General features: G+C 34.7%; 1 protein-coding gene across 1 annotated transcript; it reads left to right on the forward strand.

Annotated features, from left to right (window-relative positions):
* The first annotated feature begins 7,438 nt into the window (after window positions 1-7,438).
* Window positions 7,439-10,507, forward strand: LOC123555269 (uncharacterized). The gene is made up of 3 exons (XM_045345932.2): window positions 7,439-7,773; window positions 8,004-8,076; window positions 9,982-10,507. The coding sequence occupies exons 1-3, from the start codon at window positions 7,573-7,575 to the stop codon at window positions 10,098-10,100; spliced, it is 393 nt and encodes a 130-aa protein (XP_045201867.1). The 5' UTR covers window positions 7,439-7,572; the 3' UTR covers window positions 10,101-10,507.
* The last annotated feature ends 1,938 nt before the right edge of the window (window positions 10,508-12,445 follow it).

The following is a 12,445-nucleotide window of genomic DNA, read 5'->3' on the forward strand; positions in this document are numbered from 1 at the left end:
CCGTCTCTTGGTGGTGAACATTTGTGCCAAGTTATATCAAAATCCCTCTATGCATGAAGAAGAAATGCTCTGGACAAGGTTTTCATTCTTGTATCCTTTGACCTCTAAGTGTGACCTTGACCTTAGACCTAGGGACCTGGTTCTTGCGCATGACACTCCATCTTGTGGTGGTAAACATTTGTGCCAAGATACATGTATATCAAAATCCCTCCATGCATGAAGAAGACATGCTCCGGACAAATTGTTTTAAGAAAATATGATAAAGGGGAATAACTCAAAAAATAGGCAAGTTAGAGTTATTGTTCTTGCACACTGCACATCCTCCCAATGTGTTCTATCAGTGTATGAAGTTTGAAGAAAATCCCTCCAGTACTTTTAGGGTTATGCTCCGGACACAATGTTTTAAGAAAATATGATAAAGGGGAATAACTCAAAAATAGGCAAGGCAGAGTTATTGTTCTTGCACACTGCACTTCCTCCCAATGTGTTCTATCAGTGTATGAAGTTTGAAGAAAATCCCTCCAGTACTTTTGGAGTTATGCTCCGGACAAAATGTTTTAAGAAAATAGGATAAAGGGGAATAACTCAAAAAATAGGCAAGGTAGAGTTATTGTTCTTGCACACTGCACTTCCTCCCAATGTGTTCTATCAGTGTATGAAGTTTGAAGAAAATCCCTCCAGTACTTTTGGAGTTATGCTCCGGACAATTTTTTTAAAGAAAATATGATAAAGGGGAATAACTCAAAAAATAGACAAGGTAGAGTTATTGTTCTTGCACACTGCACTTCCTCCCAATGTGTTCTATCAGTGTATAAAGTTTGAAGAAAATCCCTCCAGTACTTTTAGAGTTATGCTCCGGACAAAGATCGTTGCGGACGGACGCACACACGCACGCACGCACGGACGGAGAGCATTTCTAATATCCCCTTCGCCTTTGGCGGGGGGATAAAAAATGTACACTGGACCCGTGCCTGTGGGTCAAATGGTTCTCGGAAATGAAGTGTGACGTATGGACGGACAGGGCAAAAACAATGTCTCCCCCAGAGGGGGGGAGACATAATTATTGTTTTTTAGGTGTCTTGGGGTTTCTTTGGGTATTAATAGCAGAGCTACCGGCGCCGCAAAGCGGCGCCGACAGCGTCGCATTACAGTTAGACGTATGAAAAAGAAAATGAATAGAGAGACCTAACTGTGTATACTATCGAGTTGAAAATCCGTGGTACTTTTTGGAATCGGTGTTGTTCGGATTTTTTCATGTGCACTATGCACACAGTAATTAATCAGTAAAGACGTCAGTAGACGCTTACTGTTTACAGTTGACAAAAGCGTCTCGCTTACTGCTTTGAATATTGAATAAAAATGTAAATGAGCATTTGATAATAAGAAATTAGTGCTGAATACATTTTCTACGACGAAAAAAGAAATCAAATACAATATTTTCATTTTGAAATGACTTTCGTCACGCTGCCATTACTGAACTTTATTATATACTTATGTTTGCCCTGATGACGTCATAAGTCCACAGTGGTGTAGTGGTTAGCGATTTCGCGTTGAAATCCAGAGATCGTGAGTTCGAATCTCACCTGAACCAGAATTTTTTTTTTAAATTCCTTTTTTTATTTCAGGTTTTTTTTTTGTATTATTATGAGTTTTGAAAATATTGTATAACTAAAGTCATTCATGTGAAATTTAACAAGTGTTTATAGCTGTGATGTCAGGTTCCAATGTAGTGCCTGTGCAGTAGTCAGGAGACACAACTTAAAAAAAAACCCCAAAAACTTTAGGATCAAAATATACAGGCATTGAACTGTGAAAAGCAAATAATGCTCTTCTCCCCGTTCACATATATTTCATCCGTTAGCTTTAAAATCACTGACCAGAGTTTCTAAAAAAACTAAAACTATCAAGGTTCTTACTGCCATCCCTATTCTCTAGTGCTAAAAGATTAACCATAAAAAGCCATAGATTGTTACTTAGAAGTTCAGTAAATAAACGGGGGTTTTCGAGAATTTCAGCAAACACTGTTTTTCTCTAGGTAAAATTCTGATCATTAACTTTTAAAAATTGCTAGTCTTTTGGGTTGAAAACAAGCTTTGTAACAGTCATGTAAATGATTGTAATTTTCCCATACCAGGCATCTTTTATAGCAGTATTTTTGACTGAAAGTTGGACACATTCTTCCTTCCAAAAAGAACCAAAATTTGACAATAATGACATTTAAAAGAATTACAATAGTCATTTCCAGGATTACGTAAATTCTAATTTCTATTAACTTTAGAATTGGAACATTAACTTTTTACATTAAGTCCTCATTGCCAAACATTCACACGCAAAGAGACAGAATTCCTTTGGCTATTGGCCTAATGAGATTCTGTTAGGTTTGAAATTTTCAAGGTTCAAGCTTTTCAATTTGAAGGAGTTATCATGTGTGACTGGTTTCCAGTATGATAATAATATATGTAAAATTGTTGATGCAGTACGTTTTAATAAGAATAACAAAAAAATTTCAAATACGTTTTTTTCTTTATCTTGGTGCCGATTTTAATCTATATCGAACTTTCTTTTGATTATATATCTAGAATATCTTTCGAGTTTTCCCATGTCAAGAATTAATCTTGATGCAGTCTAAAACATGCATTCAGAAATCATGAATTATCATTAATACTTATAATTTTAATAGATCTAATAGAACATAATCTTCCAAAACGAATCCATAATTCCAGATTTTTCAAGGGAGCTCTGCCTTTTAGGTAGCACCTAATTTCATATTATTTGTTTGACTTGTCGATATCCGCCTCTAGGTAGACAATGTAAAATATCAAAATGTAAAATCGGTCTACAAGAGGTCTCATTATTTAGACTAGTGTCTTGGGGTGAAAAGACCCTCCCAAAACTAGGCCACGACATTTAACAGTTTACCCCCAATAAAATTTAGAAGAAATTTTATGTTCAATAACACAATTGATTTGTCTTTCGTACATTATATGAGTCCAAAAACATAATTTTTATCTTGAAATAAAAACCACAAAAAAAGTGGTCGTTACTGCAATTAGATAGACTATGGGTATGGTACCGCCGATGTGATTTCATTTTAAACCTATCGAGTTTTCAAAATTTCCTGAGCCCTGATAATCTGTATGGACTCAAGTTATACCTTAGTCTTAGGTAAGACCTTTTTGTTAAATCATATTTTATCTAATATTAGGTCAAATCATACTTTAAAGTAACTTTTGGATTCATGTAACTAACTTACTTGCTTACCAACCAGCAAATGGCGTATTAGAAACCAAGGGAAGTAACTCAAACTATCAGTACATCTACATCTTCATTTACAAATCAATTCTGATTATAACTGCCTTCCAGTTATAATAGACAAAAATCCTTTGTCTGGGATGGACTGTTAAAAGATGAGCAAGCTCATTAGGTGCAAAGTTAATTAGAATGTTACAGTTGCCAGCCTCTCAGTGAATAGAATCAAACTGGGGCTGGACTGTATATGTAGGGGGAGACCATTCCAAGAACGAATTGTTCTTGGAAAAAAGGAGTTTGAATGGTATTGCATGTGAGATTGTGGAATCAAGTAGTTCATGTTCATTGTAGATGTGAGGTGGTCATGGTCAACTGCAATAAGAATGTACCTTATTTTAAACAAGAGGCCACATGATGGCCCTAGGTCGCTCACCTGTGTAACACACCATAACAGTGTAAACATGTTTTACCTAGTGATTTCATGGAGACAAATATTCTGACCAATATTCTTTAAGAATGGACCAAACAAGAGCTGTCTCCATAGGATGACACATGCCCCCGATGGCACTTTGAATGAATAGTTATGGCCGATGTTAGAGTTTAGGACCTTTGACCTACGGACCTGGGTCTTGCGCGAGACACGTCATCTTACTGTGCCACACATTCATGCGTAGTTATTTTAAAATCCATGCATGAATGACAAAGATATGGACCGGACACGCCCATCAATGCACTATCATGAAACATGACCTAACGTCTAAGTGTGACCTTGACTTTTAAGCTACGGATCTGGGTCTTGCGCGCAACACGTTGTCTTACTGTGGTACACATTCATGCCCAATAATTTTAAAATCCATCCATGGATGACAAAGATATGGACCGGACACGCCCATCAATGCACTATCATGAAAAATGACCTTTAACATCTAAGTGTGACCTTGACCTTTGAGCTACGGACCTGGGTCTTGCGCGCGACATGTCGTCTTACTGTGGTACACATTCATGCCAAGTTATTTGAAAATCCATCCATGGATGACAAAGATACGGACCGGACACGAAAATTGCGGACAGACTGACAGACGGACAGACAGTTCAAAAACTATATGCCTCCCTTTGGGGGCATAAAAACGCGGCCTCTCCAGTGTAAACAAGAATTTCCTTGATTTGACCTAGTGACCTAGTTTTTTTACCCCACATAATCCAGATTCGAACTTGTCCAAAACTTCATGAAAACAAACATTCTGACTAAAATTTATGAAGATAGAATAAAAACTCTGCCCCCTATGGTGTCAAAAAGCTAATTCTTTGTTTGGACCGGGTGACCCAGTTTTTGACCCCACATGACCCACATAAAAAATTCATACCATATTTCATGCTGAAAAACATTCTGACCAAGTTTCATGCACATCAAATGATCAAGAGTGTTAACAAGCATTTCCTTTGATTTGACTGGGTGACTTAGTTTTTGACCATATTGGTCTAGGAATTATCAAGATAAACATTCTGACCAAGTTTCATGAAGATAGTGTCATAAATGTGGCCTAAAGAGTGTTAACAAGCTTTTCCTTTGATTTGACCTGATGACCTAGTTTTTGACCCGACATGACCAAGTTTCAATCCAGGCCTAGAGATCATCAAGATAATCATTCTGTGCAAGTTTGTATCAAATCAAAGCATAAATGAAACCTCTATATGGCTGAAACTGCCAAAATATAAAATTAGAACATGCTAATATGTGCAACAAGTAGGAGGGCAGGGGAAATACAAGTTCATCAACTTTGACTCCAGTGCCTGTCTGACGCCATCCATCATTGTTTGGGTCCAAAGAAAGCAGCATACCAAAAACAAAATCAGTCATAAGAACAATGCACCGTGCCAGGGAGGGGGTTCACCCGAAACAGCCAAAGAACTTGGATTTCGAGGTATGTTTTATATCAAAATAACAAGAGTGCCAAGATAGCCCTAGGTCGCTCACCAGAGAAACACACCATAACAGTGTAAACATGTTTGACCTAGTGATTCATGGAAATAAATATTCTGGCCAATTTTGATTAAGATTGGACCAAAAATGTGGTCTCTCTTGAGTTTAAACAAGTATTTTTTTAGATGAGACCTAGTGACCTAGTTTTTGACCACAGATGACCCATATTCAAACTTTACCTAGATTTTATCGAGACAATCATTCTGACCAAATTTCGTGAAGATCAATTGAAAAATACAGCCTCTATCACATACACAAGGGTTTTTTATTTGACCTAGCGACCTACTTTTGAACCAAGACGACCCATATTCAAACTCGACATAGATTTCATCAAGGCAATCATTCTGACCAAATTTAATGAAGACAAACTGAAAAATACAGTCTCTATTGCATACACAATGTTTTTCTTTGATTTGACCTAGTGACCTAGTTTTTGAACTCAGATGACCCATATTCAAATTTGACTTAAAGGCAAAGAAAATCTCCTATATAAGTGACCCTCCCCCCCAATACCAGACTTTTTAATCCCCAATATACAAGATCCTGTCTGGTCCACTCTGATAAGGGTCCATAAAACCCCCGTAGACTTGACATGTAGCCTAATTATTGTCAGAGAATCATAAATTTTATTGCCTACAGTTAAATTGGTTATTTCCTGTGTTTTGCATTTTATTGATTGAAATGCACTCTTTCTTTTTTTCTTTTTTCAGAATGTACACAAAATCATTAAAATTGATAATATACTAATTTTGATTGCTCAGTCATGTTTAAATAATTTCCTGGCCAATTAAATTATAACTCTTATAGCAAAGCAATTCTCACTCCTCAACAATAAAATAATTATCTAAAATTTTGTTTATTCAATGGTTATGACCTTTTTATCAAAAGTAACAAAATAAAACCAGAAATAGATAATTGCTGGATTTTATTAGAAATTATTTAAAGAAGCGTTCAGTTGCATTTTTAATAGATAAAAAAGGAATATGGACAGAAGGATTTTATATATTAAAATGCATAATTCCCCTTGTGTTGTCTAAATAATGTTCTTATATAATAAATCCAGCAATAAAGATATATCATTGTTCAAAATACACATAATTTATTATTTCTAAATTAAAGCTAGGTGCCTGAATACATTTTTTGTATTTTTGATAAAAAACAGCAATGATGAGATGTAATTGTTAGAAAACTTGATTTATTAAAAATATGATAAAAACACTGTTGTATCTTATCACTTTGTTTATTTAGCCCTAATTCAATCAAGCTTTCTAAACTCGTAATAAAGCTGAGAACTGATTTGCTATAAAGGTGAGAAATATCACCTGCAATTTATTTACTGCACAGTAGCTATACAGTAGCTTATTATGATAAACAAAAGCAAGTCTATCAATCGTCCAGTCTTGTATATTGGCTTTTACCGCCAATATGCAGACCATAGGCCACATACCTTGCACACCAGAATCAGTGTCTTTAAAGACTTCATCAAGGCAATTATTCTGACCAAATTTCATGAAGATCAATTGAAAAATACAGTCTCTATTTCATACACAAGGTTTTTCTTTGATTTGACCTAGTGACCTACTTTTTGACCCTAGATGACCCATATTCAAACTTGACCTAGATTTCATCAAGGCAATCATTCTGACTGCATTTTATGAAAATCAATTGAAAAATACAGCCTCTATCGCATACATAATGTTTTTCTTTGATTTGACCTAGTTTTTAATCCCAGATGACCCATATTTGAACTTGACCTAGATTTTATCAAGGCAATTATTCTGACCAAAATTTATGAAGATCAATTGAAAAATACAGCCTCTATCTCATACACAAGGTTTTTCTTTGATTTGACCTAGTGACCTAGTTTTTGACCCCAGATGACCCATTTTCAAATCTGGCCTAAATTTCATCAAGGTAATCATTCTGACCAAAAACCATGAAGATCAGTTGAAAAATACAGCCTCTATTGCATACACAAGCTAAATGTTGACAGACAGACAGACACCAGACATCGAGCGATCACAAAAAGTCAGTAAAAACTTTATGAATTTTTTTTAAGAGGCACAACTCTGCTAACATTCAAATGACTATATTAAGTTTCAAGTCAAAAGCTTTAATAGTAACAGATATCTGACTTTATCAATACATTGTATATACATGACTGATCAATATTGAAGTGATAATCACGAAGTAACATGAAAGTACTCAGAAATTATAAAGAAATGATCCTGATTTTTTTCACTGAATAGATATCATATATCATACAAATATTTTAGTTTGATGACGAATTCCTTAAGGAGCCATTTCTGGTAGGAGATGGCCATGTGACAGGAGAACGCCACATGATGTGCGTCACCCAGACACAGCTGGACCTGCTGACCAAAGCGCGGAAGTGGTACTTAGACGGGACATTCAAGGCAGTACATAAGCCATTCATTCAGCTGTGGTCAATCCACGCCATCACCCGAGAGGGAGACAACATGAAGCAGGTGCCACTTATGCATGTGCTAATGTCCAAATGCCAAAAGCAGGACTATGTTGCTGTGAGTTGTACATAGTTTAATACTTGGTTGAGGATTTTTAATTATTCAGTTTAATTCATTTTAATTATAATTCAGTATATGATTTTTCAAAGAGATCATTAAATTTGATTCAAGTGAAAATAACTTAAATACAGTTTTCTTATTCTTCTTGCTCCAAGTATTATAATTGTATCATATCAGAATATTATAATAAACATTTTATATAATACTTTTAATTCCATTACATTCAGATCCTGCAGAAGGTTCTTGACATTCTGGAAGAGGCTCCAGCGCTAGAGTGCTTCACCATAGACTTTGAGATAGGTGTGTAAATTTAAGAAAAGTATTTGCTGACTATTACAAATGAATGAAACAATTGTACAATTTCTATATAAAAATAACAAGAAAATACAGTAAAATAATTTTATTATGTGGGTATGAATTTTCAAGGTTTTGGTCAAAACAGCAATTTCGTGTGGATATGAATTTGTGGATTTCAACTTCTGAATATACAAGAGCTGTCTGATGACAGCGCGCTCAACTATTCGAAGAATTGATTGAATAACGGGGTCAAAATATTAACGTAGATATTCAGACAAAAGAAAAAAATTGATTAGACAATGTTCCAGTATTTGTGGATTTCGATAAGTCTTGCACTAAATGGCAATGTGTGAACTAATTTCAAAGTCCAAAAAGGGCCATAATTCAGCCAAAATAGTTGTCAGAGTTATGTACTCTTGCCTACAGATGGAAATCATAATGATAAACAAGTGTTCAAAGTTTAAAAGCTATATGTCAAATAGTTTTGACAAAACATAGACTTGTATGAAAACAGAACAGATTTCCAAGTCCAAAAGGGGCTGTAATTCAGCCAAAATAGATGATAGAGTTATGTACTCTTTCCTAACAGATATAGATTATTATACTGAATAAGTGATAAAAGTTTCAAAGCCATATGTCAAACACTTTACACAAAATATGAACTGGTACGAAAAACTTAACCAAGATTTCTAAGAAGAAAGGGGCCATAATCCAGCCAAAATCCTTGATGGAGTTATGTACATTTGCCTATAACTGGTCATGGTGATAGTAAACAAGTCGTCATCTCAATGTAAGAAGTGGATAACTGCATTGATTTAAAGAAGGACTTATTCACTTTTTGCGCTAAGGTGACGAAGTGTTGAAAGTTTTAAAGCTTTATCCCAAAAGACTTTGCCAAAATATAAACTGGTACGAAAAACTTAACCAAGATTTCTAAGTCAAAACGGGCAATAATTCAGCCAAAATTCTTGATGGAGTTATGTGCTCTTGCCTATAACTGGACATGGTGATGGTAAACAAGTGCTGAAAGTTTCAAAGCTTTATCTCAAAAGACTTTGTCAAAATATGAACTGGTACGAAAAACTTAACCAAGATTTCAAAGTCAAAAGGGGCCATAATTCAGCCAAAATCCTTGATGGAGTTATGTACTCTTGCCTATAACTAGACACGGTGATGCTAAACAAGTGTTGAAAGTTTCAAAGCTTTATCTCAAAAGACTTTGTCAAAATATGAACTGGTACGAAAAACTTAACCATGATTTCTAAGTCAAAAGGGGCCATAATTCAGCCAAAATCCTTGATGGAGTTATGTGCTCTTGCCTATAACTGGTCATGGTGATGGTTAACAAGTGTTGAAAGTTTCGAAGCTTTACCTCAAAAGTCTTTGTCAAAAAGTGGACTGGTACGAAAAACTTAACCACGGTGTGATGCCGACGCCGTGGTGAGTAGGATAGCTCTACTTATTCTTCGAATAGTCGAGCTAAAAATGAATGGAAATTTTACCTGTCTGTTGGGATTAAATTTCGTGGATTGACTCAACCATGAAATCCACGAATATTAGTCCCCTACTAATATTAATAATTTTGCAGTATATTATTTTGTTTTCAGCTCTATGGGAGGTGTTCACTAGTAATAAGCTTAAGGGGTGTGCGTTCCATTGGTGAAACTTATTGAAGTTATAGTCTATTTTATTTATGAAGCCACCGGTTGGTCTAACTTAGTATTTTATGGCTGATAAGTTTGTTTATGGTGTCACTTGAAATTATTGTTTTATTTTAATTTTATAGTATGTTTGTTGATATCAAATGTCACCTGAAGTTACTTGTCTAATTTAGATATGAAATGACAGTTACTAATGTTAAATACACAAATTTTTTAGTTAATGCAAATAAAATTTAATACTTTGCAGGCTGTACAGAAACAAGTCAGAGAGTTTGGTCTCGCCAGAACATACAGAGAGCGCCAGTCAGTTCACAGTCTGATACACAAGTTATTGGCACTTCCGTTCCTCCCTGGAGCAGACATTAAGGGGGCCTTCAGGAAACTACAAGAGCAGGAGGAAGACAGTTCAAAACAAGTCCAGGACCTCTACACATATGTAAATGATGAGTGGCTTGAAAGCTCCAAGTGGTCTGAAGATGAGTGGTCCGTGTACCGTCAGACCATCCGTACCAACAATGACATAGATGTTAAGTGAATGTTATTTTATACTTAGACTACATACAAAACTGCAACTTAATAGTGTGATTAAACGCCTCTTTCTATACAATGACATATTCAATAGCCTTGTACATAATGATAATGATGATGATAATGATGATGATAATGACTTTTTTGAACAAACAGTAATGACCACAACCTGCCCCCTGAGGCCATTTTACCTATAGTGTTGTTGAGAGTCAGTGATGGCTTTTGTGAAGCAATAACATAAATTTACAATGTATATATAAAAAAAAAGATATAAAAAAAGAAATCTTTATTCGTAATCAGTAGACGAAGTATGTGCCTTTTAATATGCAAAACTTGGGAGTTTATATGACTATTTTTTCTAATGTTACGTTGTATAGCAAATTTGTTATAATTCCAGGGTGGCACTGAAAACTGAACACAAAGGCCGGCAGAGGTAAGGTCAAGACCTACCACCTCCTGAAGATCCTCCTTGTGGAATCCAAGTTAGTGAACCTGGAAGTGACCAGACTGCTGGAGGGAACTACATCCCGTCGATGTCTGAATGACATGTGGTTGTTTGGGATCAGTATGATCACCACAATATTGTATGTGAGGAATTCCTTGAGAATGTGGGAAAGTACTATGCACAGTTTTAGGTGAAAGGCAGATGTATTTGTGAACAATATGAACAGTGCCTGATGAAGTTTGGAACTTGTCCAGATGTGTTGTGATATGTGAAGATATAGCTGCTTGTTATGTGAAGAAGTCATTTAAAATAAATCTATTGTTTTTTCGAAATATTGTATGATCTTTGAATATTTAAATAAACTAGTAAACGTCTTACCCAGTTGTAATTTCTTATCTATAAGGTATATTATATGAAATACTATTGCTTGTGTTTTTGGAATATATTTTAGATATATCTACAGATATCATTCTCAATCAATTGTAAATTATTTGGGAATCCAAAATGAGGTTGTTGAAATTTCCAAATATTTATGAAATGCAGAACTAGACAAAGTATTGAAATCAAAAGAAATAGTTCACTTTAAAAGAACATTTCTATTAAAGGGAGGAAATTACAAAATTTCATAAAAAGTAATAAAATGCACATTTCCAATAGGGATCCAAATCTATTTTATTAATGTTTAATTCCTTAAATGAATCTGTAACAGAATATGTGAAGACTGAAACATGTCATAAATTGTTGCTAAAAAGTCCACCTTTCAGTGACTGGGAAAGAAATTTTGTCCATGGGACAATGGCTCGTCATACACAATAAATTATGTGACATTTAAAAATTTTATGTGACATTCAGAAATTTCTATGGGACAATTGCGACTTGTAAACTAGGAACTGGCATTGTAGTATGTACACATTTCAGATTAAAGAAGCTCTCAGTAAAAAACAAATATAGTAACTAAAACTGTAACAGCTTCACAACTTGTCAATAAAGAAAATTATTGAAAACAGACAAAAAATGGAAGTCTAGAATAAAATACGATGTTAAAACATGTTTTTAAACACTGGAAGCACTTTGAATCTGCACACTGAATACATTCCTTTGTGTAAGATTTGCACTATTAAATAGTTTCATCCTTTTGCATTCAATACAATTTAGCCATGTCACACAGGGCTCATCAGCACTTAAAACTTATGAGACATTTTTCATTTTTATGTGACTATGGCTCATGTCTCATGGGTTTCCCAGTCACTGACCTTTAATGATATTTAAGGACAAACAATAGCAACATTTGATCCCTTCACATGTCATCTGTAAAGATTATTAAAAATATTAAAATTTTTATATTATCAAAGAAACAGCTTTTACATATTTTATGGTGACTTGTCATAATATATTTACATTAAATTTTTACAGACATAATTTTCACAAATTATCAACAGATGTGATAAAAAACAAGAGCTGTCCGTAAGACAGCGCGCTTGACTTTTCTCAGTGCTTGACTCTGAATTAGAGCTTTGCCAGTAAAAAAAATTCCAAGTTACAAAGGGATATAACTCTGTCAAAATTCAAATCAGAGTTATTGGAATTGTGTCTGTTGGTGTAGACTTTGATAGTAAATAACTATTTTGACTCTCAAGTCAAAAGCTTTAATAGTAACAGAGATATTTGACTTTATCAAAAATTTTAAGAAAAATTCTAAGTTAAAAAGGGGATATGTCAAAATTCAAATCAGAGATTT

Source organism: Mercenaria mercenaria, chromosome 7 (genome assembly GCF_021730395.1).
Source record: "Mercenaria mercenaria strain notata chromosome 7, MADL_Memer_1, whole genome shotgun sequence".
Lineage (NCBI taxonomy): Eukaryota > Metazoa > Mollusca > Bivalvia > Venerida > Veneridae > Mercenaria > Mercenaria mercenaria.

Coding starts and splice junctions, on each gene's coding strand:
- LOC123555269 (XM_045345932.2), top strand. CDS start 7,573: ATGATGTGCGTCACCCAGACACAGCTGGACCTGCTGACCAAAGCGCGG. Junction 7,774..8,003: donor AAAAGCAGGACTATGTTGCT/GTGAGTTGTACA, acceptor CATTACATTCAG/ATCCTGCAGAAGGTTCTTGA. Junction 8,077..9,981: donor CACCATAGACTTTGAGATAG/GTGTGTAAATTT, acceptor AATACTTTGCAG/GCTGTACAGAAACAAGTCAG.